The sequence below is a fragment of the Phoenix dactylifera genome, chromosome 12, assembly GCF_051530095.1.
Source record: "Phoenix dactylifera cultivar Ajwa chromosome 12, Ajwa_hap1_PhDact_Kaust_v1.1, whole genome shotgun sequence".
Classification (NCBI taxonomy): Eukaryota; Viridiplantae; Streptophyta; class Magnoliopsida; order Arecales; family Arecaceae; genus Phoenix; species Phoenix dactylifera.
In genome coordinates, this window is record NC_143201.1 from 29,435,589 (window position 1) to 29,460,582 (window position 24,994).

Genomic DNA, 24,994 nt, shown 5'->3' on the forward strand with positions numbered 1-24,994 from the left:
CTGCACAATGAAAAAGAGGTCTTCTGGTGTGTCCGGAGGATCTTATCAGAATGTAGGTGACCCAGTCAGCAGCTTTGTTTGTCTTACAGTATACATACATGGCCTGAAAGGTCTTACAGTCGTTCGTCATCCTCCAGATGTTGAGGTTATCACCCCCTCTAACGTTGGATACCCTCATTGGCGCTCAAAATTGTGGGCATGGTGGTTGAGATGATTGGATCCGAGCCATTTGGACCTAGGTGGAGCTCCCCGCCACTTGACATAGCGGGTGTAGCGGGTGAGTTGTTGATGGTACCCTCCCGGGTCGCACAACCCGAGAAGGGGTGTAGCGAGGAAGACTTTGGGTTCTGGGTCTCGTCCTTTGGAACCAGTGACGTTCCTCAAGCATTGCTGAGAGATGATACCAATAATATACGGTAAAAGACGATTCCCCGAGCCATCTCAAAATGATATGATGGATTTTTAAGATGGGTTGAAATGGTGGTGAGTGCTGGGGTTCATGTATATCAAGGGGAAGTAATAGCAATAAAATTCCATGATGATATTGGATATGAGGTCCTTCAAGAAAAATTTGATTAGTAAGGGAACATAGTGATGCTCTTTCCAATTTTGCAATATATATATAATGAGAACCAAGACAAATCTAAAAAGCATTTTTCTGTATAAACAACATTCTGTAACCTGAAGAAGTGAAAAAAAACGCAGTATTACGCCAACCAAACCCCATTTAATAACAAATTGGTACAGGATCACAGCACAACTCTACACCATAAAACAAACAATTTAGGAAGGAAAAACTGCAGACAAACCGCAATATCTTGCTGCTGTAAAGAACTTGAATTCTTACTTCTCATCACCTCCTCCATTCTATTTGAATTGCCTTCTCTGCATTGAATAATGAAAAGAGAAGGGGAATGACTACGCGATTCTGTGAAGTGAAATTCTTCAAGCCATCTAAAAAATGGAATCTCAAACAAGAGAATTATCAAAATCTCATGCAAAACCATCAAGATATGCACCTAAAAAAGAAGAGAGAAAGAAAGAAAGAAAAAGAATATGGCTAGAGCAAACAAAAACAAATCAAAGAACATAGTTAACCAAAAATATAGGCAAGAGTCAGTCCAAAATCATTACCATCTATAGATGATGTTAGAGATCTGTCATTTCTGATAGCTCCCTTGCCACTTCCTTGAATCAGTTTCTGTGTCCGTGGTGACTGTGAGCTCAGCTTTCCATTCATGGAAGACGGCAAAGAATGGCGACGTGGGGTGCTATTTTTCACAGCTGAATCTGAGCCAGACCTTGGTAAAACTTGTCCACGTAGTTTTGCCTTAGCAGATTCAGTTGTTTGCATATAGCTTGGTAATTTTGAAGCATTCTGCAAACCGTGTTCTGCATAATATTCTGATTTTGATGAGAAAGAAGCCCTCCTCTTCCTGCCTTTCTGGCTCCCCTCGCAAGGCTGTTCATCCTTCAAGCTCAATTCCCCATTAGTTACGGAAAGTTCACCTTCTTTACTGGTATTTTGCAATGAATGCAATTCGAGAGGGGGCCAATCATCTGGTAACGTACATTCCATATCAGGTTTGTTCTCAGGAGTCACTGCAGTACCTTTCTTCATCTTGTCCGCAGTGACCTCAACGCTCTGATGTGTAACATCAGGAGGGGAACCTGGCACCTTCTTCAAACTGTGCGTTGGTTTCTCATTTTCAGCATCTGGCCAGTCAGAGGCTTCTGTTGTCAAATTAGATACCTTACTCAAATTATGTTTGACCTTTTCAAGCTCGGTTTGTGGATGTTCCTGCACAGAATCAGCAGGGGAGCTAGGTACTTTCCTCAGGTTGCATTTTGGTTTTTCAGGCTCGGTGACGGCATTTACCGGCCCAGAGTCAGTGTTTGCAACTGAGTTCCTAGAAAGAGTATATTTCAGTCTGCTTGATTCACTTGCCTGAAATTTCAAATCAACAGCCTTCATTGGTTGGGGAAGTGGTTTCCAGAAATGAGAGGATGTCCAGCGCTCCATCCAGCTCAAGACTGAATTGGGTTCCCCACCATCATACTCGATTTGCAAAGGTTTTATAACAGGTGATGCAGAAAGAAGCTGCAGCAATGGAACAAGTGATATGCCTTGCCACATAAATATGTAATAAACCAGACTGATGTTCAATATACGCTCTGGTTAAAAAGCTTGTTTTACGAGCTAGGCAGATATAGCATTGATAGTATGTAACCATATGAAGAAGCTTTTTGAAAAACATGATCTCATCATTCTAATTGCTCTAATGCAACATGATTTACCTGACGAATAAAAGTATTAGTTAATAGTTTCTCATTCCAAGTTTTCAACTGTTCAGCATCCTGAAAAGAAAGAAATAAACAATCTTCAACACACGCAGATGAGAAAGATCAATAAATTGGTGCAACCATTCTATAAAACTTAAAGTAAATTGATTAAGATACAAGTAAAGCTCGAACTAATGAGAAATTTGCCTTAACTCCATTTAGATTGTAAAATAAAATGCGAAGCATGCGAGCATGTTGTTCTTATAATTTATGAAATTTTGGTGCAGCAAACAACCGAATCCACATTTTTGCATCCACACACCCCTACAAATTGCCAAGCTTCCCTTTCCCCAAACACCCTCTCCAAAACCACATTCTTACAAGGTGCATACATGTTAATATTCTTCCCCAGGAGATAATGAAAGAAAAGGAATTAAAAAAGCTTCATTGCTGCAGAACTACTATATCTGAGACCTTAATTCCATAACACATCAGCAAGGCAGCTGACTAACAATAATGAAGCAGTTATGCCCCTGCCAGTTTGACTGACACTGCAGTAAATCAAGATTATGAGGCTAAAATTTCTTTTATGTGTTGCATTATATAAGTCCACAAGCAGGAGTTCATTTCACAGCAAGACAATAAAAACAAAAGAACAAGTTATACTTCCACAAAGTAAGGATCTTAGATCTTAAAAGTCCAAAGATAAGAATATCTACCACATCCCTTCCCTGATGGCATTTTGTATTGACTTCAAGCCTGACTCGCCGCCCACGAATCAGTGCTTGTAACTTAACAATTCCCTGAAAAGAACGTAGGGTTACAACTGCTTGTCTCCTCACCAAGTGCCCCCGAACCAGTGCCTGTAGCCTTATGATGCCCTTAAGTGCATGAAATGCCCTGCGTGACTGCATGAAAATTATACAGATATCAGACAGAATTAATAAGGAATTTCTTCCCTTGAATTCTCCCATATATCTATCTGTCAAAGAACACACACACACACACACACACACAGAGAGAGAGAGAGAGAGAGAGAGAGAGAGAGAGATCATATCAGATACATGCTATAGTTTAACTCGGGTTCTTCCTGTTTGCACACATATGAGAGAGGAAGAGAGATATTGATGATGACCTCCCTAGAAGAGCTTATAGAGTAAAAAAATATCGATGAATATATTACTAATATACTGTGAAAATTGGAGTGCATTATCTTGATCAAAATGAGAGCAAATTATCACTATTCAATCAAAAGTTACCAGATAACCCCTAAAAGCTGCTTGCACCATGGTAGCAGCCTGCTGTTCCTCGACTTTTTCAGAGTCCTTTAACACATCATGTCCAACAATTCCTTGATCATCTGTATGTTGACCTATAGATGATGGAACTCCTCCAACAACCATATCAGCAGGTGTCCCCTTTTCTGGTTCTGAGATGATATCATTCGTTTTGGTGTTTACAAGTACTGGTTGAGATATCACTGGTGAATTCACAGCCTGAGCAGATGGTCCTGTTCCACCAACATGCTCTTCACCATTTGCAGCATTCTTCTAATAGAAATGGACAGATTGGTTAGCCCTTGCACATATGATCGCTTTAAATTATACAGATTAGACATCCTATGCAGGAGAATGAATGATAAGCAATAGCAGATTTGAAAGAAAGTAAGAAACATTGAATCAGGATGTGACTATTAAAAAGCATATCTTATTCCACATCTCTGTGATTTCATTTTAGAATAAGAATGGTTTCTGGATGGTTGGTTAATTCTATGATATGTCCCACTAGCAAGGCCTGTACAACTAATAATACCTTCTTTTTGCTGCTTGGTAGTCAAAATCTCTTCCACAACTGCACTTGATATTGCATCTTTTTTCCGTTATCATTTATGACCATGTACTGATCATATAACTAACCAGTCACACCTTGCACTATAGATAGACTGAGCAATTTAAGGCAAGGCCTTAAATATTTGCCACCACATAGCTTCGCAACATGGAAAAAGACAGTCAATAGAAAATATAACTTGCTTATTGAGAAGTTGTAACTATACTAACAACCAGGAACTACGAATGAAAGCAATGTTGAGAGAATGTATCTCCCAAATTTAAACTAGAAGTCTTGCGTAGGTGAAGGTGACCAGACCTAGCAGGGAATTTTAAGCAGTGCTCAAACTTTTCTCAATAAACTCCTGGATAAGGATTCTTCAAGTTCTTGCACTATACTGTGATAAGTATGATTCCATTTCTTTCTGGGAACCATTGCATTGCTGATGAATACAGAAAGAATAACAGTCCTTTTGTTTTTTTGGTAAGTATAGTCCTTTTGTTTAGTCATATATGGTATAAATAGCTTTCTGGTCATCTCTGAAAGAAGATTACATGCAGAGAAAGTTCAAATGCTCCTCGACAGTGAACAATTTCATAGAATGGTATTAAAATCACAAAACAAATCTATGCTGACTTGCCGATGCCAAAGAAGTTTGGTGCCACAATATTCAAGTCAGGACAGGTTTACTGAAGGACCACATCCATCACAAACAATCTTGGCCAAACCAATCTCTCATAAGTGATTCTCCTGCATAGGATGTCTAATCTGCATAGGATGCTTATCTTGACCAATCTCACATGCAGAAGAGGCAGGAATAAGCAATGAATAATTTTCTTTCTTTCTTTCTTCTCTTTTTTTTTTTTTGGTTTTTTGCTGGAGAAAGGTGAGACCTTAGCAGGTGTAACTCTATAGCTGCATCAAGCATAGCATTAAAATAAGAAAAAAAAGATTATACTCCAACAGCTCCAACTCTTAAGTAGAGAAAAAAACAAAACCCCTGATAGAGAAATTACCAGAAAACAGAAGGCCTAGAAGCAGCAACCACACAGACATGCACAGAAAGCAACCAGATGACAAAAGAGATGTAAGATGTCTAGCTATCAATAACTAACTGATCAATCACCAACACTCTTCTTTCCTTATATTGGTTTGTAGACCCAAAAGATGATCATGATGATATTTTGTGACTTATTTTCTCAGCAGAGGACAGAGGTAATGTTTGTTTTAAGTCTATGCATGGCAAGAATTTTCATCCTATGGAACAGAAAAAAAGATAGGTTAGCTCATCCACTGCCCTAATATGGGGGTGAGGAGAAAAAGGAGCAACAAAAATAAATATAGGGAGGAGAAGATAGCAGTGGAATTAACATTAACAAGTAGCAACTCCTTTGCAAAGAAAGAGGCCTCCTCATAACAATAGCAAGTCAAAGGTGAAAATTCTTCCTTTAGACTCCTCTATAATAAAAAAAACAGAAAAAATTCTGGAGATCTTTCATAGAATTCTTGCTCCAGCACTCAATGGTGTGACTAGCATAGCGCATTGATGAACTATCGACTATCTGCTTTCAGCAACCCCCAACAAATTGCAAAATATCACCAACGCAACTTGATCATCATTAAAGGTCTTAAAAGAAAATCCCAATAGAACTCTTCTGTAAACATGTTTTGATCCCCCACTAATCATCTCAAAACTAACTAAATCACATTTCCCACCTAGCTCATGCCCACTCAAGATACTTTGGTCTTGAAAAATGCCTTTAATAACACTGCCCATTTACAGTGATAAGAGGCTTCTTTTTATATTTCATCCAGCAGCACTACGTACATGGACCCACAAGGTCGGTTATTCTCTTTTAACATATCACTTTCTCCGTGATATGATACCCCCTTATATCTTGCAAGTTCAGCAATTAAGTAATAGGAGGAATGAATGAACCGTGAGGAAGGTGCAAGTTTTGCTTCTTTGAAAGGTTTAAAGCTGAAACCCAAGTTGTGTAACCTCTTCTGGTAAAACAGGCTGTTCTCTTACTATCAGCTTTCCTCTCTCCGTAGAAATATGATGCAGAAACGTATAAGAGAAAATTATAAGACAGACCAAATATCCTTAAAGAAAGTGCTTCAGCCCCTCAAGATAAGAATATTCCCTTCCAATCAGCAAACTCTTCAGCATAGCAACCCAATCATGACTGCCTAATCTTCCCTAATTTACTACATCCAAGTCAACCAGCTCACTTTTGGTAAATTGGGTCTTCATGTCAGAGATCAAAGTAAAGCAGCCAAGATAAACCTTAAGTTTGTTAGCTGGAATACCAATAAATGATAAGCACTTGTTGCCTCTCTGTTGTTATCTATAACTCACATGAGCCATTTGTAAAGCCAAAAGAATGCCCTTTTTAATCTGATAGATTGTTAACAGCATCAATGCATCTCAGATAGCATTAAAGAGGGTAATGACAAATTATAAATTTCTGTTATTCCAAGTGAAACATTAATTTAGTATAGGCATATCAAGTTACAATATGTCTCTAACTTATTAATGAAGCCTATAATTAAGGGGAAGGGATCTCATGAAAATTAAGGAAATCCTTCCATTAGAGAATTGAAACCATGAAGCTCTCTCGTCCTTAGGTTAAAGCCATATGCAATGCTTGCTATCTATCCTCCATGTCATCCACTTCTAACCCTCTTTGTCCTTCAAAAGACACAGGATATACCTCCTAGCTTAGAAACACATCAGCAATCAGCACACATTGACCTTACTCATTTCCTCTCATAAGTCAAAATCATCCTATCAAACTTGCCAACGCCCTTACTTGTATGTATAACAATGCAAACTGTCAAGCAGCTCATCTTGCATTGCAAGTCCTCCCATCTCACTTTCAATGTTTCAATGGCATTGCATCCATAGAGCTGTGTCTTTTCAAGCCATCATTAAGTCTAAACTCAAGATATTTCATCACCTTAGTCCTATATAGAAGAGGGCTTGCATGATGTTCATCACCTCAGATCTATTTCTATTGAAGATTCTTAAATCCATCATCTAGAGAAGCCAAATCTACACGAACCTGACCAACCCACCACTTCATCTCCAGTGCAAGACAGCCACATCCATTGGCACAACAGTGAGATGGCATATATTAAGTAATGCTTTACATACGTTTGATTAATCTAGGAATAGGTTTATGGATAACCGAAACATGCAAGATGTTACAGTAAATCATGCAGACATCATCACCAGAACTAATTGGTGATAGTGAGAATCTTTACCTCTAGAAACCAGAAACATAATCACCTAACACGTCGCAATGCATGCAAAATAAATCAGAGACCAACTACGTCATAAAAACAAAGGCAGTTGCATACCAAAGGATCCCTTCCTTTTGATGTTTGAGTTCCGGATGATTTCTTGCCAAAAATCACTCTCTTGATCCATTTTCCAGGAGACGTCCCCATCAGCAAAAAAACTCAGGATCCTAGACCGTTATATCTCGAAACGGAATCCTGCAAGAATCCTCGATCACGCCAAGCACATAGAACAAGCAAGACATTGCTTGAAATGCGAAGGCAACTATAACTCAACCAATCGCCTCAGAACTTCATTTCCTATCAAAAAGGTCAAAAATTTAAACGAGAAATTGGAAAACCTACCCCGGGAAACAATTACTCATCCGGGAAAAGAAAGAGCGATATATTTTAAATACAAATTGTTAGAGGCCGCACAGAGACTGCAGAAAAATCAAAATTTTTCAGACCAGAAAACTGAAAATATGGACGTGAACACAGCCCACGTCACGGAGAAAAGCTTGAAAGCCTGAATCCGCTCATCAAGAAGACCGCAGCCCAAGGGCTCGATCGACAGTGTCCAAACTCCAAAACCAATGCCCATGAAAAGGAAAATACAAACACGGATAAATCGAATAGAAAAGAACAGAATCCCGCGGATCGGAAGCTTACCGGATGAACCAAGTCACCAGAAACCCTGGCTACGCCTTTCGATAGCTCCCACCGAAATCCAGAAAAGGAAGAGACGGAAAGAGATAGAGAGAGAGAGAGAGATCGGAACTACATTTCAGATCTCTAAGGAGCTGACGGAAACCCGTAACCAACAAAAGCAATTGAAGAAAAAGTAAAGAAGAACGAGCCAGAGAGAAAAAGGGGTCGGCAAAGCGAAACAAAATAGAGAAGGCACTGGAAAGGCTTTTAAGAAAGAAAGAGCCATTGGATAAATTAGTCTGTGAGCAAGAAAGAGCAGTTCATAGAAAACTAATAAGATACAGCCTTGCCTCCCACCGGAGGGAAGAACCCGCTTGCGCGAAACTCGAAACAGTATGAGAAACCGGGGATCCACCCCTTCGGCAACCAACGGCGAATAGAGAGAGACGATGGAGGATGTCGTAGAAGATTACATTTTTACTTATTTTTCAAGTATAATGCAGGTTATATTTCGTCACGTTATCAGACTCCATATCCATCCCATATGGTATATCATTTGTACTGAATATCGGTAACCAGTTATGATATACCATATATTATACACTGCTAGCAAATACGAAAGGTATTAGAAATAAGTAGATGCTTCAAAAAAAAAATTGTATCATAAGACATTTTTTTATAATTAAAATAATTATCATAGGGATGATAGCTATATCTAATAATTTAGATTCCGAAATAATTTTAAAAAACCACAACTTCGAAAAAAAAAATCTTGCCATTAGCTTAATATTCGCCACAAAAAAAAAACTTTTGTGGGAACTTTTAATAGTAGTGTTGCATAAGCTATTACCAAAATGCAACTATAAATATATTTTTTTGATGGACTTTTCAAATACGTCAAAACTATAATTTAAATATATATATATTTTACTAACAACATATGAAAAGCAATTGGCAAGAATAATTTTATCAATGCTTTCATATCAAACAAAATTTTCAACCACCAAGATAAATGTTGAGATTTATATTTATACACACACATATATATACTTTTGACCGATCAAATTTAGTTGAGGATGGGCCGTGAGGACAGGTAGGAGAGTGGATACCTAGAATTATTTTGCTTTACGAGATGAAATTTTTAGCTTGGCAAACATATGGCAATCTTGATCTCCAGTACCGATCCTCTTTACAATCTAAGACCAGTCTAGACATTATGTTTGGAGTTGATTCAGATCTTGCCTCGTGACTATATCTAAATCAGAACCAAAGTTGATGTAAGGGCGCTCTCTTCTTCCATGAAGGCTCAAACTCTTTAAGGATGTTTCCTTGAATTTAAGGATGTAGCCTAAGATATTCAGAAGTTGGACAAGAAGTCTTTTAGATTTCTTTAAACCATCTGATATCTCTAATTAGTTTTGCCACTCTGCACTATCTCGTAAATTTTTGTTATCCATTAGAACAACTAAAGTCATGTGAAAAGTAGAGATGAGTGTCGTTGCATCGCTTTGGCATCAAGAGAACAGGGTGCTTGGCTAAGTAGACACTTTCCTGTCTTCGTCATGATTATAGACCATTCAACCCTACCAAATTGTTTAGGATCACCTACTTACCCTTACCAGTCTCAGTTTACAAAATGTCTGAAAGTGATTCATTAGCCATAAGGATAACCTTCTACGGTATATAGAAACCTGTGTTTGCCTACTCTTATCTAAAATATTTCGCATAGATTTCATGATGATGGGATGAGCTTTCCGGTCAAAGTTTCAGATCTCTTCTTGAATAATTTCTCTCTGATGGAAACTACTGTTCTCTTGATCTTCTTGTAAATTTTCTTTTGGACGGTACAAATTGCTGTGATGGTGGGTGCTGCTGTGTTTCTTTTTGGCGGGGATGCTCTTTTTTACTGAAAAAAGATACCATCTTTGTTGGTCCTCCTTTAATTTGGAATATTTTTCCTGCCTCCTTTAGTTCTATAAGGGTTGGCTCCAGGATGGCTCTATAGATGTGGTGAGATGTTTGAAGTTGAAACCAAAGCATTCTCGTCAGAGCCTACTGAAGTACATGGATGTCATTTCAAAACTCAGGCATCCTCATTTGGTCAGCATCTTGGGGCATTGCACCGTTAGTGGCCAGGATAGTTCTAACACAAGAAGTACTGTCTTTCTTGTTTTTGAGCATGTTTCTAGTGGAACTTAATATTCTCTTGCCTCCAGAGACCGGAAGAGATGAGTGGCTTTTAATGATTTTATGTTTTTGTTTCTCCAACTTGCCAGAATGGCGAAAGCGTGAGATGCTGAAATGGCCACAGAGAGTAGCGGCTGTTATTGGGGTTGCAAGGGGAATTCAGTTGGCATTGTCGGAAATGATCTCGGCATAGAGAATATTTTGCTGGACCAAACTCTTTACTCCAAAAATTAGCAATTATAATCTGCCAGGGCTACTGAAGAATAAGAACAAGGTAAGTTCAAACTTCATTGAAAACAACCGTTACAGTGTTCCATATTTGGTTCATGGTTATCCCTATCTTGGGTCTATCAGGTAGGTTATGAAAGCCCTTTTCAGCACAGCGGAAGATGGCGATCTTGGCAGGCAACAAGTCTTATCTATATAATTGCAAGCAGACAATTTGATTGACGAAAGTAGTTTGATAGTATGACTACTGTCGAATACAAGAAGAAAAAGTTAAAGAAGGAGAAAATCAAAAAGAAACCCGATCCCCAATCTAAAACAACCTGATGAGTTTGTAGAAAAGTTGCCAACAGCTGTTAGCTGGTTAGGCGAGTCTTGATTCATTCCATTTTTTTTCTCCCGTTTCTCGTGCTCACAGTAATTGCAGTTTAGGACATGGTGAAAAAGGAGATATTTATCAGCTGGGACTGATTCTTCTAGAAATTATCACAGGCAAACCTGCAGAATCCCAAAGCGAATCGGATTCTCTGAAAGTTCAAGTATTTGGCCCCCATCTTATTTGGTGTCATCATAACATCGAGCATCCGATTGTTAGTGCACCAACATAGCTTCCCTTGATCATTTCACACGTAAGAAAAATATAAAATATATAAATAAATCTACCTTAAGCTTTTTAGGACAAGCAATGATTTTAACATAACAAGTGCATGTATACTCGCTGAACAAATTTACTGAGCATTTTTAGCACTTTATATTGGACTTTAAAAAGGAATTTTAAAACTCCATGCGTTTCATATCAAAAGCCCTTCCTTCTGCATAATGACTACCGATTCAACAGAGTATAATCTTGGGCAGGGAGATTTCTCTGAATAGTGAATTTATGGAGCCTCAGATTTTTTTTAAAAAAAAACATTAAAAATAAGCAATTCTGATGCTGAAGTTGGAGTTGGCTTTTTCACTAATAAAAACTTAACACCATTTACCACCAAAAGAAAAGAAAAAAAAAAGGCATAAATAACATTGGAAGTGCTTACTACGTTCTGTAGCTCCAGAAAAGCTTGACCGATGGCCCTGCAAAGCTGAAAGGGATGACCGACTATTCGCAGCACTTTTGCTCTCGATTCCTTGAGAACAGCAGTTGAAATAACCCTTAGTCGTGTATCTAAAGATCCCAGCATGCGTGCCTCGATCGATGATGTTCTTCAGCTCTTGCAGTACTCCATGCAAGTCCGGGATGGTTGGGCCAGCGGCGACAACCTCAGCACCCAATCCTAGATCTGGAGGCGCATTTGCTTCAATTTTTTTCAACTACATTTGTGTCGGGCTGATTGTACTTTAAATCTGTGATAAACTTGCCACCAGTTTAGGTCATGGTAGTTGCTGTTTGTATATTTGCAATTGCAACTTATAGAAGCCATAAGTCAGATATTTGGTGGACGTGATCAAAATCTCAAACCTGTCCATGAGCTCCGCAGCTGCATCCATGAACAACATTCAGAACATTTCATTTCCCTATCTCGTCTTCAGGAGTGCTCTGGGTTAAGCCAAGAAATGCTACGGTATAACCACTCGGTAGTCGAACAAGAGCTCCTGGGATGCAAGCCTGAAGACGAAATAGGGAAACAGAAAAATCCAGGGCAAAGAAAGTCTGAACGGCGTCCAAAAGTCTTCAGGCACCTAAAGCTCAAGATCAGTCCCAGAATGCAATCAAGCACAGGAGGTTCCTAGCAAAACAATTCGTTAGCTGATACACTTAATGGATCAAATGGAGCATCAATTCATCCAACAAGCCAGCTCATCAATGGAATATATATATATATATATATAGACAAAGATGGAAACAAATGGTCCAGTCAATATTTGCCTCACAACACAAAACTTAGCAGAATCTTCAAGTGAGAGCTAAAAATGTCCATATCTGAAAGCCACGCAACTATATGTTGACAGCAAGCATGAAGCTGGTGAAGTTGGAATACAATATCTATAGTGCAATTATTAACTACAAATGGCATCCCACAACTTTAGGATGAAGCAAGCACCAGTCGATCAGAGGGGATGGGATCCATCATCAGTCTGCTGTCCAGCTCTGCTCCACAATCTCACGTACTCTCCTATTGTACTCGCGCTTGTTTTCACTGAACATGCGTGCAGCTTCCGAATTCGCAGGCGAATTGGGGTTTGGATCACAGAGCAGTGACTGCAACACAAAAGTGCCTCCAATGTAAATAGATGATACTTCCTACTTTAACTAATGAATTGCCATTGGTAGGCAAAAGTATTAAAGGAGGATTTACAAATAATATTGTCACCACATATACAAAAATGGCCCAGTAAATGACAACGTTGGTTACTTGATACAGGTATGGATATACAAATATCTGTCTCTTAGAGTTTCCACCTGCAGTTGCAAAAATAAAAATGACGGGCCTTTTCATCCTTGGGAGAAGAGAGAGGATAGGGTTCAAGTAATTGCCAAAGAGAATTTTTAACTTTTGACTAGTTATTTAATTTACGCAAGTTAATATAACATACTGTGTATGTAATCTAAAGAAAATCAGGCCAAGGCCCTCTATTGGCCAATTTGCCCAAAACCATGAACAGGCCAACCTACAGACTTTGGGGTCAATATATGGTTCCTATGTGAAAAAACATTCAATCCAAGCATTAAGACCGACCAATGCAATGACCTAACCCAGTCAATTAGCATACTTCTCGTTGACTGGTGCATTACTTGGCCTAAGGTTGATTTCTACATCTTTCAAATTTGTGTAACCACATACAAATCAAGTAAATGATTATAGTACAATATTAGAAAATGCTAATTTCTGGACCTCTATTATGAGAGGAAGAACGCCTTAAATTTACTTATGGAAAAATAACAATGTTTGCTCAGCTGCTATGATCCCATCACTTTTACGTAATCCAACATTTCTCATCTGGCTTATGACCAACTCTTACCCCACATCAATGACCAAGCATTATAATCCCTCTAAGAAATTCCAAGTCTTGCGAAAGTCACCTACCAACATGTAAAGTAGCACAAATCTAATAACTCAACAAAATGTGTGGTAGTCTCTTTAACAAACTACCTGCCTAGAAAGCTTAACGTTGTCTAACAAGCTATAATGACAAGCAGCTGTTTATCTGCCTGGTTGCTGAACAACTTATCAACTTTCGCATTTCTCATCAACAAGGCCCTCATTATTGCATTATCTAATCTATATAAAATTTGTAGATGTGTTTTGTCTTGAGCTCTGTTTGGTTGTCATGAAAATTCACAAAAGTACATACATGTTAGAATGAAGAGAGGAAAAAAGAATAAAATAGGAATTTTCTCATGTTTGGTCAGACTAAGAAGAAACACGATGTCCTGAACTACTTCCCTATCTACTAGTTTATCCCAAAATCATTAGCTTTGGAGGAACCATTTTAGGTCTTTTAGAGAAAATATTGGCCTTTTATTTTCTCTTATCTTGAATATTTGTTTCTTTACCAAACAATCAACAAGAAGATCACTATCTAAAAACTTTCTTTTCTTTAAATTTCTCAACAACTGATAGTGTTACAATTAACCTCAATCTGAAGATGGCATGCTCCAAATTGGAATTCTATAGAATAGGGGATATGAGGTTAGAATAGATGACCTCTGAGCTCAATGGGCACCAAAATCTAAGTGTTAATCGGTAACTAGATCATGTGTGCAAACCTAAGGGAAAGGAACATGGTGAGTGTTAGACAACTTGGAAACAATTGCACTTCCATGGTCACTAATTCAGGAAAATTCTATTGTCCAGAACATTTAATGACTCAAGTGAAATGAAAAACTTAGGAGCAATTACACCCCTTGATCGTAGCTTTTTTTTTATTAGAAACTATATTCTCTTCAGCTTTCTTCATATTATTTTTTTCTCACCCTTAATTCTCACAAATTCTAACCAGTATTTCTGAAACCTGCTGCCTAGATGCCTAGGTGGCTGGCTCTCTAGGCTCAGGTGCACTCTTGACCATCCTGCTAGATGCCAATCCACCTAAGCAGACTAAATAAGAGTAAGACCGCTCAATTACAATATTTGATTACACAAGGGACAAACTATTGAAATATCATAGAGAATAGAATAGGTCAAAGGAACACACCTAAAATAGCAGAAGCTATGATCATAAAGAACGCACTAAAGCGAAGTAGTATGAAAAAGGCAAATCAAGCTGAGCATGCTACACGATGTGCAAAATGAACAGGTGCTCAAGATTTCAAAAGCAACAGGAAAGAAAAACAAAGGCCAAGCTGGGTAATATAAGAAAAATGAGTTTTGACATAGTTTTAGCAACAAGGGGATTTGAATAAACTTTCACAGAAAAAAGGTTCAAGGTCCACTATTTCAGCTTTCAATCTATGACACCCAGACTCGCCACCCCACCCACCATACCCATGTCAACATAAGATGAAACAGCTATAGGTACAAGACATGAGTTCGACACATTATGAATACATGCATTACGAATACCATCACACCAGGTTGTCCAAGAAATTAAGAAATTGGATAACGGACAAGATGGAAGGTAACATGGATGTCTTGACCCTAAAGGAAGGAAGGAAGGGAAGGAGGAGATCAAAGGAAGGGATTGCGTGGCACCCACTTGAGATGAGACAGGCTGTTGGTGGGGCTCTATCTGGCCGACAAGGTCACCAGTACACAGGGGATCAGTGGCTGACGGATTCACTTGCATAGAGACAGAGGTCATGGTGCCACACAAGATAGTTGAGAAAGGGAAAGGCGGATGGGCAAAAGGTCAAGGTTTGATTTATAAACACATGCAATGCACATGGGTTGCAAGGACAGCATTAGATGATGATCCATCCATTTAAATGAACAGATTAAGTTTCAGTCCCTGTTTTGCATATAATTTATCATTCCAAGACTGTCGATAGAAATATTTACTCCCAGCCTTAGTTTTTATTGCAACTTACTTTTCAGTCCCTGGCCTGTGCATAAAACAAGTTTGTATAAAATAGGCATAATTTTGTACATAAGAAGAGACAAGTGGGTATAAAAGATCCTCTTTAGCTAAGTCCTCGTATCCTAATATTTGTGAATAAGATGAATCTGACCTCTCAATATATACCTGCACTTTGAGACCCATATCCAAACCTAGGGCTGCCAGATGAACTAACCAGCTTGAGCTCAACTTGCTCAGCTTGAGAAAAGCTCAAAACAAGCTTGACTGGAAGCTAGACAAATCAAAGCTTGAGGTAACAAAACAAGTTCAAAATTAATTTCAAACCATAGCAAAATTCAACCGACCTCAATAAGGCTTGCATATATTTATAATATATAAATTGGATATTCATAGATATGTACTGTCGGGTAGGTCTTTAATCAGTGTACTTTATGTGTTCTTCGAATTACTTAAACATTAATACAGGCCTGCATTAAGCTTGAATCAAGCTATAATTCAAATATGGACAGAGCTCGAACAAGCTTGAATTGATTTCATCTCAATTTAGAATTATCAAGTTGAAGGCTCATGTTCAGCTTGGCTACAAATTAAGCTAAGCTTGAATAATAAACAAATCAAGCTTAATCCTAGAGTTCAAGCTCAAAATAATTTCAAACCAAGCTTGATCGATGTAGGATATATTTACAGATTTGTCAGATTGAACAGTCGAAGCTTATCGCAGCCTGCATGGAACCAGCAATCTTCTGCAAGGCATATTTTTTCACACAAATATCAGATACGGTGATCTTGGACTTATTGGAAAGGTCTCTTCGAGATCTATAATTGATATTTGATGACATTCGGTCAAACTCAAATCAAAAAGTGGCCAGAAGCTTCAGGTGTAATTAAGTGGCAAGTTTATTCCGAAATTGGTATTATAGCTTGCAAAAGGTTGTAAAGATAGGTTTTGAATTTTGGTAATTATGAATTATTGATTTATTGTTGTAGATTCCACACAATCTCCCTTTCTTCTAAATGTCTCTTCTGAATTCTTCTAGATTCTCTTTATCTATATTTTTCTCTTCCTAAATTTTACACAAAACTTCTATGCTCTCCGTGCTGTGTCATCGATCAAACTTGGCTACATTTCAACCCTGCCCGACCCAATGTAACATAGTTTTCAGCAAATAGCAACAAAACAAAATTGCCAAGAAGTTTCATATAATATTCTGTGGCTTTAAAAGTTCATCTTATTGGTGAAATATGAATAGATTGGAAAGAACAGATAATTATAAATTTGCACCAAAATCATGACAAGAAAATGACTGAAAATAGATTCTAGGCATTATATGGAACTACATTATCATTTGGTTGTAACTCTCACTTCCTTGTCAGGGTTCATTTGTACATGACAGTACAGGGTTAAATAAGCATCAGAACCTTGGATACAAACATTTTTTTTTAAAAAAAAAAGGATTCTCAAACCTGGATTGACGTAAGTATTGCAGCTACATCATATATAGGACTCCATTGATTTTGTAGGATATCCAGGCATATGCTTCCATCCGCATAAACTATAAATATTCAACCACAAAAGGTTAAAATAAGAAAAGGATGGCTTAGCATCCAACATATAACTCTACCAGATAGGTTTAAAATCAGCAAACCGTTACAATAAAATTGGAAGGGAAAAAAAATTATACAATGCAATTCTAATGTCATCACTGAAGCAATTTATAAGCATATCTGAAGAATAATAGCACTCTTTGTAAGATGATGAAATGACAGCCCTGGTAAAAAGGCTTATACCAATAAATTTGTTCATGAGTATACATATAACTTACTGTGCAAAATAGAAGATGGACAAAGTAGTATTCTTCAAAATATAAAGTTAACAATATAACCAAGAAAAAAATCCCCTAACTTTCTGACCTTCCAAGATAGAGCTAGTACTCAGCTAATGGTTCTTCACTCAATAGTCAACTTATCCACCTAATTTTTTTCACTTATTATGACTCATAACAAAGGTGCTGATCTATTCAGATCTCCCAAAATATATTACTAACCATCGTGCAAGAAAAGATTTTAAGACTATAGGGAGGTATAAGAAGGTTAGAACAGGTAAGTAACATGGCCAATATGCACTTTGGGAGCATCATGAGTCAATCAGGCAGACTTTCTTAACTAACTTGATTAATAATAACCTAATGTGTACAATGCCATGTCATCTCTTCCAAAATTAAATACAATGGCATTGCAGTTGTAAAGGAACTTTTCAAAGACCAGGCACCCAACCATGATGTGTTATATTATTACATCATAACACGAGATACTCACAACAAAACTAACCAATCCATTATGGGCAGAATGACCTAAGCTTTGAAAATTAGAAGTTATAGATCCCAATTGACTGATATAGCAAGTAGGAGGCATCAGGTCATCAGCTCTCCGTGCTTGCTGTTGTTGCAAAGTGCTCACGCAGCATAAGTGCTATTGCTATTATTTAGAATGCAGCTTTCTAGAATCAAGATGTATCAGCTTGAGCACTACCTCCACTTTACTCATTACAAAGATACAGTATGAAACAAGACCTAGAAGCAGTGATGCAAGTCCAGATTCCTAAGAGCAGAACAATCTTGATATCAGAACTTACTGTTTGGATGAAACATTCGAGAAACAAAGCGTACGGTTGGTGGTTTATTTGGGTAATCCTCTGAAAACTGAAGTGTCAGTTTGAACGTACCTGACAAACACAAGATAAGTTCATATGTTAGATAAAAAATATCCAAAACAACAAAAATCAACAACTTACAAAGTCATGAAAGCAATTATGTACAAAGCCAGCAAAACCACGTCACCATTACAGGAATTATTTGCAGATTTGAAATGCCATTCACCAATATCATTTAAGATGAGGAAGAAAGCTACTTAAAGATAAGTATATCAAAGCAAGGATTGCATATCTGAAAATGTTGTATCAACATAGTAATGATACACCCAATCATCTCCACATATTGTCCAGAATGGCATGATGAGATGTATAAGGGTAAGAAAATATGCCTAAAGTACTATAATGTTGAACGAGAATAAAAAAACTAATTAATACTGTTGGCAGTGTTACCTACACATAGCACATACCACATTCTGATTGTTTTTAGTTTATCCTTAGTTTTAGAATTTTAGAAAACCAAAGCTAATCTAGAAGCCCTTGAATAAATGCGTTCAAATTTGGGACAAGACCCATAACTGGATTTGACATGCCAGCCTCTCTCTCACACACACACACCCCAACACCCGCACACCCCTGTAATAAGAAGCAGAAGTTTGGGCATTTTAGTCTGTCACTTTTGCGATGGACAATGAAAAAAATAATTGTTACAAGAAAAGTTATTCCACAAAATTTCAAGGAACATGTTCAATGTAGAATTGAGGCAGCCTTGGTTAAAAAGAGGAGATTAAATATGTGTCAGTGAGTCTATGAGGAAAAGACAAGCATAAGTTAACATGGATGGAAGTTGGGAGAGGGAAAAAAAGGAAAAGCATGTAATAATGCTAGACGTGGCCCTTAATAGGATTAGTTGACAAATATCCCCAAAGTTGAAACAACAGTTGATGTTTAGGATTATGGTGAAAGGGCAGTAAGCATATTGCAAATTTACTGGCCTGTCTCTACCTACTGTCTCTCACTTAAGCCAGTCGGGAAACAAATTGCTCTTAGATTATTATTCAGTCAAACTCCTTAAAAGGAAACTAATAAATATCCTGATAGATTCTTCCATGATGCCTCCTCTTCATGCTCCCTCAATAATCAAGCAGCTGTATTTCCATTTCCTAGTCTTGATACTCTGTGTGTTTGTGTCTCACACATATGGAGACAAAGCAAGTAGTCATCTCTCCCATTTCCTACTACAATGGTAACTCTAGCTTAATCATGAGTCTTGGAAGTTCAGCCGTCTTCTTAAACTATGATGAAATCCTTATTAATATATCCATCTATACGTAACTATATATACCATATATAACAATTAATACTATCAATAAACTAACATATATACCTGTAGCATTCCTTATTATTTTGAGAACTAGTACACTCAAGCAACTAAATATTATCATGTACCGTGCAAATTTATTTTCTTAAAGGGCATCAATTTCATTCCTAAGTTAAAGGAAAGTTATCCTACATGTAATGTAGGTTCTCTTAATTATTCCTACTCTGTCTTTGTGTCTCGCACATACGAGTCTTGGTTGCATGAGCTTAAATTGCAAACAGCAGGTTTCTCTACCCACCAACTAGCCTAATAGGTTTCATGGTAGACCCTTTCTTTTTCTAAATTCCCATTAATTCAAGAATGCAATACTAAGAGGCAGCCTGCATTTACCCAACACCAATCCTTGACTCCCCTATTCTACATGACTCCTCTTCCTCTCTCACCCCCCCCCCCCCCGGGGAGCAAGAATTCCAACCTTCTCCAACACTAAAATGACAAAAACACCAAAATCTCAATACTAGAAATCCCACTTTATACACTAACTGGATATCAATTCCCAAGCTCTCATTCCTACCATCCAAATAGGGTCATATAGCATGGTTTGCAGTACCATACCATATCAAGCATGCCAACTCATACCAATAGCAAATAGATACTTGATATGCCATCCGTACCAAGTGTCTGTACCAAGAACTGAACCGCACCAACACTGTCAAGTTGGATACTAGTATGGGTACCGAAACCAACATTGCAAACCTTGTCTTATAGATGTGTTATGCTGCACACCTCCACACCCCCCACCCAAAAAAAAAGGAAAACGAAAAAAGAAAAGAAAAGATCTACCTTGGAGGGTGGTGATATATATCCTAACAATGAGCATCACGCCCAAGCGGGCATTTAACACTTTCTTTTATTTTAACATTTTGTTTTTTTGGAAATTTCAAAACCTTCCAATTTTAGTTCTCATTTAACTCATGCAGCATGAGAGCAGGTCTTGGCACAATGGTAATATTACTCCATTGTAACTTGGGTGCCACAAGTTCAAAACACCAAAACAACCTATAGACATGCGGGAGGAAGGTTGCAAACATTTGACCATCCTCACACCCTGTAATGGTTAGAGCTTCATGCATTGAGATGGTCTATTTAACACACATAGCATATGCCCAAAACTACTCCAAGTAAAAAAAAAAAAGGGGTGTCTTGGTCCTCTTATTATCATCTTTCTAGACCTATCTATGTGATATGGAACAAAAGGCATTGCATGGCATCTAGGGCCTAAAGTGTGTGGATTTCTAAACCTCCTTGCTTCTTCTGGAGCAATGACTTTTTAATTTAGGTCACATTAATTTGGTGTCATAAGAAATTTGATCTTTGGTGATGAATTTCTTTATCAAGTAATTTTTTTAATGCATATTGAGTTGCAAAGAGTTATAGCTCATAGAAATCCTCGAATAAATGGACACTGATGAAACACAATGATGGAATTTAGCAAGGTTCGCAATCTTGGTACTGATATCGTATCAATACCTTATTGGTTCAGTTCGGTACAATGCGCATCCTATACTAAAATAACTTTCTAACCATTTTTCTCAATTTTTATCTCGGTACACCTCGATACAAGTCGATACGCTTTGGTATGGCCCAGTACGAACCTTAGTACGTCTCGGTATAGGTCAATACACTTCGATATAGATCAGTATGCCTTGGCATGGGATGGTACGTCTCGGTATGCGATGGTATAGGGCTTGTACCGACTCAAAGTTGAATTTCGTACCAATTTTCTCCTAGTATGATACACCCCATACCGGGTGGTATACGGCAGTATGGTAGGCCCTGGATTTTAGTTTTAGGATATATGATAAGATCCATGAAAATGCATGAGGGTAAGCCTTGGCGCGCAACAGTAAGAATGCTCTATGGCGACCCGGTGTCAGATTTGAAATATGGAAATTGCCTTTTCACAAGGATAAGGCCACGTACATCTGACACTTCCCAAACTCCACAGTAGTAAGAGCCTCGTGCACTAAGATGCCCTTTATCAATGAAAATTCAAATAATAAATTTATAATTATATTAAAAAAATTTATTTTTTTTGGAAAACGAATGTCCATCAACGAGGCATTATTTATTCAAATTCTCAAATGGCCAATTCGAATTTTTAGTAAAAAGATTTTTTTTATAGAAGTCGAGTTCTAGTCTCTTCAGGAGCGAATGTTAAAGAGGACGTCTTCAACTCATCAAACCTGTAAATTTGAGGTCTTTTCGAAGCCTTCATATATAACTCCACAAACCTTATAAATTGTAATTAAAACGTTGACTATTGATCAATGTTGGAGAAAATATACACCCCCTCATTCTCTCGTCCTCTCTTCTCTCTGTCTCCCTATACTATCTGCCCATAATGAAAATGGCATCCTAGGCCACCTCATCTTTCTCTCAACTCCATCAATAAACTATCTTTTCTACTCTCTAGACTATTGGCAGGATTCAAGGTACTTGAAGGCATCCAATGCTATTAAAAAAAAAGATTTCTTCCTGTTTGTTCGGGAAAAGAATTATGATCCTATCTTGTCTTTTTTAAAGCTGAGTTATTTCAGTATCCAGGCATAAAATCAATTGCTAGAGGATTTCCACTTAATGGCTTATTTGGATAAGTCACATATGGCTTCACCGTGTACCATGCCAAACTACATACCCCTGCATACAAGGAAATAGAAAGCAAAAACATAGAAAATAAATATTATAACAGTCCATCTGAAATAAAAAAATCAAAACATATGTATTAAGGAACTTAAAGCATATCAAAACACAAGAAATAATGCATGACAACATAGCTTGGCATCTTGAGTTATGTCACATACTATTAAACCTAGCAACAACACTATAAGGATCACATAATAAAACCAGTCTTGTGCAAATGCAATATTATCATTAGGATGTGGAAACAGACAGCATAAAATGATGCCACATTAATATTATTGACCATGCCTTTGAAGTGCAAGGGAAAAGGGTAACTGAGATGCAAAATTAGTAAATGTTAACTATTTTTTAAAAAAATATACTGATGTAAGAAATACATCAGATTAAATAAATAAATTATTGATAACTACAGCAAACAATAACAAGTCAGTCTCATGCTTCAACTTCCATCTTCTTTTGTGAGCCAAATGTTTAAGTACTTAAATTGCCTCACCTCCATCCCAAGGGGTGTCATCAGGGCTGCAAAACAAAACCCAAGAACAGAGTATCAGCAAAAGTCACCACATAAAGCAACATCTAGAAAAATATGATAATAGAGTTTCTACAGTTTCTTACAAACATACCCAAATATAACAGCATTCCAAAGCATGATGTTATTGTCCTGGGGAGCGCCGCTGATTCCTGCAGGAGGATCCTGTTGCAATCTCTTAAAATCCCTCATCAACCTCTTCCTTGCAGGGGTCGACATCCTCACCACCTATATCATCCATACCATTTTATGCCAACCACAAAGGGAGAAAAGGAAAAAGAAAAAGAAAATGAAAATAGGATGTAAAAAATCAGTTTATATCCCAGAGATAGATAAACATAACCAGTACAGAAGTAAATCGGTTTTCTCTAAAAAAATATTAGCTAGAAGCCAAGTGAAGATCAGCTTCTTTAAGCCCATAAGCAAGATGCTAAAAAGTTGACAGCTTCCGTGTTCAAACAAGATTAACATCATACAAAATGGAGAGCTTCGCATATGTCAAAATTAAAATTCAGGAATGCCCCACATATGAATCAGATCCCAATTCTTGATAACACATATGCAAATTTCATCACACCATGATTTTGTAAAGAGGTGCACTGGAATGCATAATCAATCAAAAAATCAAATTCAAAAAAAGCAACCAAGATTCAAATCTTGAGTCTCTTGGTTAAAGATGGATGCATGTAGAAACACTACAGCTAAACAGAGGACTTATTCAAAGGCTCTGGTGACACAATTAGTTCAAGTCCACTTGGTACCAGCTTAGCAGAATCTACAGCCGAACCTAGCGTTCCAGCAACTGCAGACAGAATTAACCCAACCTAGGTTTTTTCTTACCAAGATCTGTTCCATCGCCAAATTGAAGAAGAAAAAAAAACATACCAAAAACAAAAAGAAAAGGATCAAGAAATCATTTCGGACCAACAAAAGGGAAGAAATGCAAAATAAATTTATTTCCTATAAATACACAGCTAGAACCTATAAAAAAAAAAGTAAAACTGGCATTCTCCGAACATCCTGTTTAGGGCTAAAAATCTGATCAGTTGCTGTATTGCGCCGCCTAATTATGAAAAAAGTTCCTATTTGCCGCATTAAAACAGGATCAAAATCCTGAGAATAGATACATCAAAGAAGAAATTTGGGATTAACCCCATGTACGAATCGAATCACAAATCTCAATAAAGACGCATGCAGATCTCATAAAACAAGATCCGGAAGAGCAACCAAGAATGAAAATCGTATTTTCCTTCATCCAGGGGTTGCTTACAGGCCCCAGTGAGGCAGTGACTCGAATAATGCGACTGCAATCCACACTAGATCAACAGAACCCGCAATCGAAACTAGGGTTTTCCCGTAACTGCAGACGAATTAGGGTTTCCCTATCTAGATCCATTTACCATCAAATCGCGCATGCGAAGAGACGAAAAACCACGAAACAATCTAAGACAACATCAAAAGAGCGGCGATAATGATTCCTTTACCTGTAATCCACCGCGGCGAGCACCGCCGCCGATCCCTTTCCTAGCGTTTTAGCACCGCTAGCGCCGGCGTCTGGCAAAGCAAATTTCTCGTCTTTTTTCCTACTGGTAAGCCGAGAGAGGAGAGATCAGATCGGGTCCCCGTTCATAGGGAGGGAGTAGGAGAGGGAGAGAGAGAACGAGGGGGTCGGAAGCAAGATATAGAAAGTCCAAAGTGGGCGAACGTTAGGGCTCTTTTCTGGGCTGAAATTAATTTAGAGTTTTATCAACTTGTTTTCATTATTTTTACATCATGTCCGCCGCCCCGTCCCCACGGAGTCGCCCGAACAAGTGATCGAGCCGTCAGATCCGCTCCAGGTTTCACTCGGCTATTGGATGCCTTGGGAAGTTGGACGGCGGATATGGATTCGCATAGGAATTCCCATGCGGGTTCTTAATCTATCGCATTTCTCAAGGGTCCCCTCCCCTGGACCGCCGGATATGGTTTAGATATCCGGGACCAGCGCAAAGCCAATAAGACCCACCAATAATTTCAATGGCTTTTGAGAAAGCCCCCAAAAGAGATAAAGTATCAGTCATTACAATTACAATAAAGCAATAACGAAATGGAATATTTTTTTTCTTGAGCAATATTTATTTAAAAATAAATGGCAACTTCGTGCAATGGCCTTATTGCCAAGTCTACCACTTGGGATGGGGAAGTCATTAGGAAGGAGAAAAGACCAGCTTTGATAAGTAATTAGTAGGTTAATTTGCCTCTCGGGATGTATGGCTTTTATTTAACTACTATATTTAGCTATATCCAGTACAGCCTTCAGTGAAGTGTGTTGAAGTGTGTTGAAGTGTGTTAATCTTATGCATGAAAAATTAGTTCCGGCACTCGGCCTGCCGGGATTAGC

At 37.9% G+C, this 24,994-nt stretch overlaps 2 protein-coding genes across 9 annotated transcripts; both read right to left on the reverse strand.

Annotated features, from left to right (window-relative positions):
• Positions 1-595: 595 nt before the first annotated feature.
• On the reverse strand, positions 596-11,618 carry LOC103704904 (protein IQ-DOMAIN 31-like). Of its 8 annotated transcripts, XM_088708039.2 has the most exons (8): positions 8,068-8,477; positions 7,477-7,716; positions 4,096-4,269; positions 3,543-3,830; positions 3,003-3,191; positions 2,299-2,358; positions 1,135-2,101; positions 596-885 (listed from the first exon to the last, which is right to left on the reverse strand). In XM_088708039.2, the coding sequence occupies exons 4-8, from the start codon at positions 3,684-3,686 to the stop codon at positions 854-856; spliced, it is 1,392 nt and encodes a 463-aa protein (XP_088564165.2). In that variant the 5' UTR covers positions 3,687-3,830; positions 4,096-4,269; positions 7,477-7,716; positions 8,068-8,477; the 3' UTR covers positions 596-853. The 8 variants fall into 8 exon arrangements, with proteins under 8 accessions (XP_088564165.2, XP_088564164.2, XP_008786649.4 ...); XM_088708038.2 differs by lacking the exons at positions 4,096-4,269; positions 8,068-8,477 and adding an exon at positions 11,493-11,618 and having other exon boundaries at positions 3,543-3,833; positions 7,477-7,614; XM_008788427.5 differs by lacking the exon at positions 4,096-4,269 and having other exon boundaries at positions 8,068-8,540.
• Positions 11,619-12,256: 638 nt separating this feature from the next.
• On the reverse strand, positions 12,257-24,351 carry LOC103704901 (ubiquitin-conjugating enzyme E2 2). Its single transcript, XM_008788397.5, has 6 exons — positions 24,099-24,351; positions 22,709-22,842; positions 22,579-22,604; positions 18,047-18,136; positions 16,879-16,967; positions 12,257-12,655 (listed from the first exon to the last, which is right to left on the reverse strand). Exons 2-6 carry the CDS (start codon positions 22,831-22,833, stop codon positions 12,527-12,529), a joined length of 459 nt encoding a protein of 152 aa, XP_008786619.1. The 5' UTR covers positions 22,834-22,842; positions 24,099-24,351; the 3' UTR covers positions 12,257-12,526.
• Between the last annotated feature and the right edge of the window lie 643 nt (positions 24,352-24,994).

What these genes read in the sequence shown, in the direction of transcription:
- LOC103704904 (XM_088708038.2), bottom strand. Translation starts at nt 7,566, where the DNA reads ATGGGGACGTCTCCTGGAAAATGGATCAAGAGAGTGATTTTTGGCAAG. An exon ending in CAAAAGGAAGGGATCCTTTG is followed by an intron (nt 3,834 to 7,476) that starts GTATGCAACTGC and finishes CATTTCTATTAG; the next exon opens with AAGAATGCTGCAAATGGTGA. An exon ending in CAGCTTTTAGGGGTTATCTG is followed by an intron (nt 3,192 to 3,542) that starts GTAACTTTTGAT and finishes ATTTTCATGCAG; the next exon opens with TCACGCAGGGCATTTCATGC.
- LOC103704901 (XM_008788397.5), bottom strand. Translation starts at nt 22,833, where the DNA reads ATGTCGACCCCTGCAAGGAAGAGGTTGATGAGGGATTTTAAGAGATTG. An exon ending in TGGAATGCTGTTATATTTGG is followed by an intron (nt 22,605 to 22,708) that starts GTATGTTTGTAA and finishes TTTGTTTTGCAG; the next exon opens with CCCTGATGACACCCCTTGGG. An exon ending in TCGAATGTTTCATCCAAACA is followed by an intron (nt 16,968 to 18,046) that starts GTAAGTTCTGAT and finishes GAATATTTATAG; the next exon opens with TTTATGCGGATGGAAGCATA.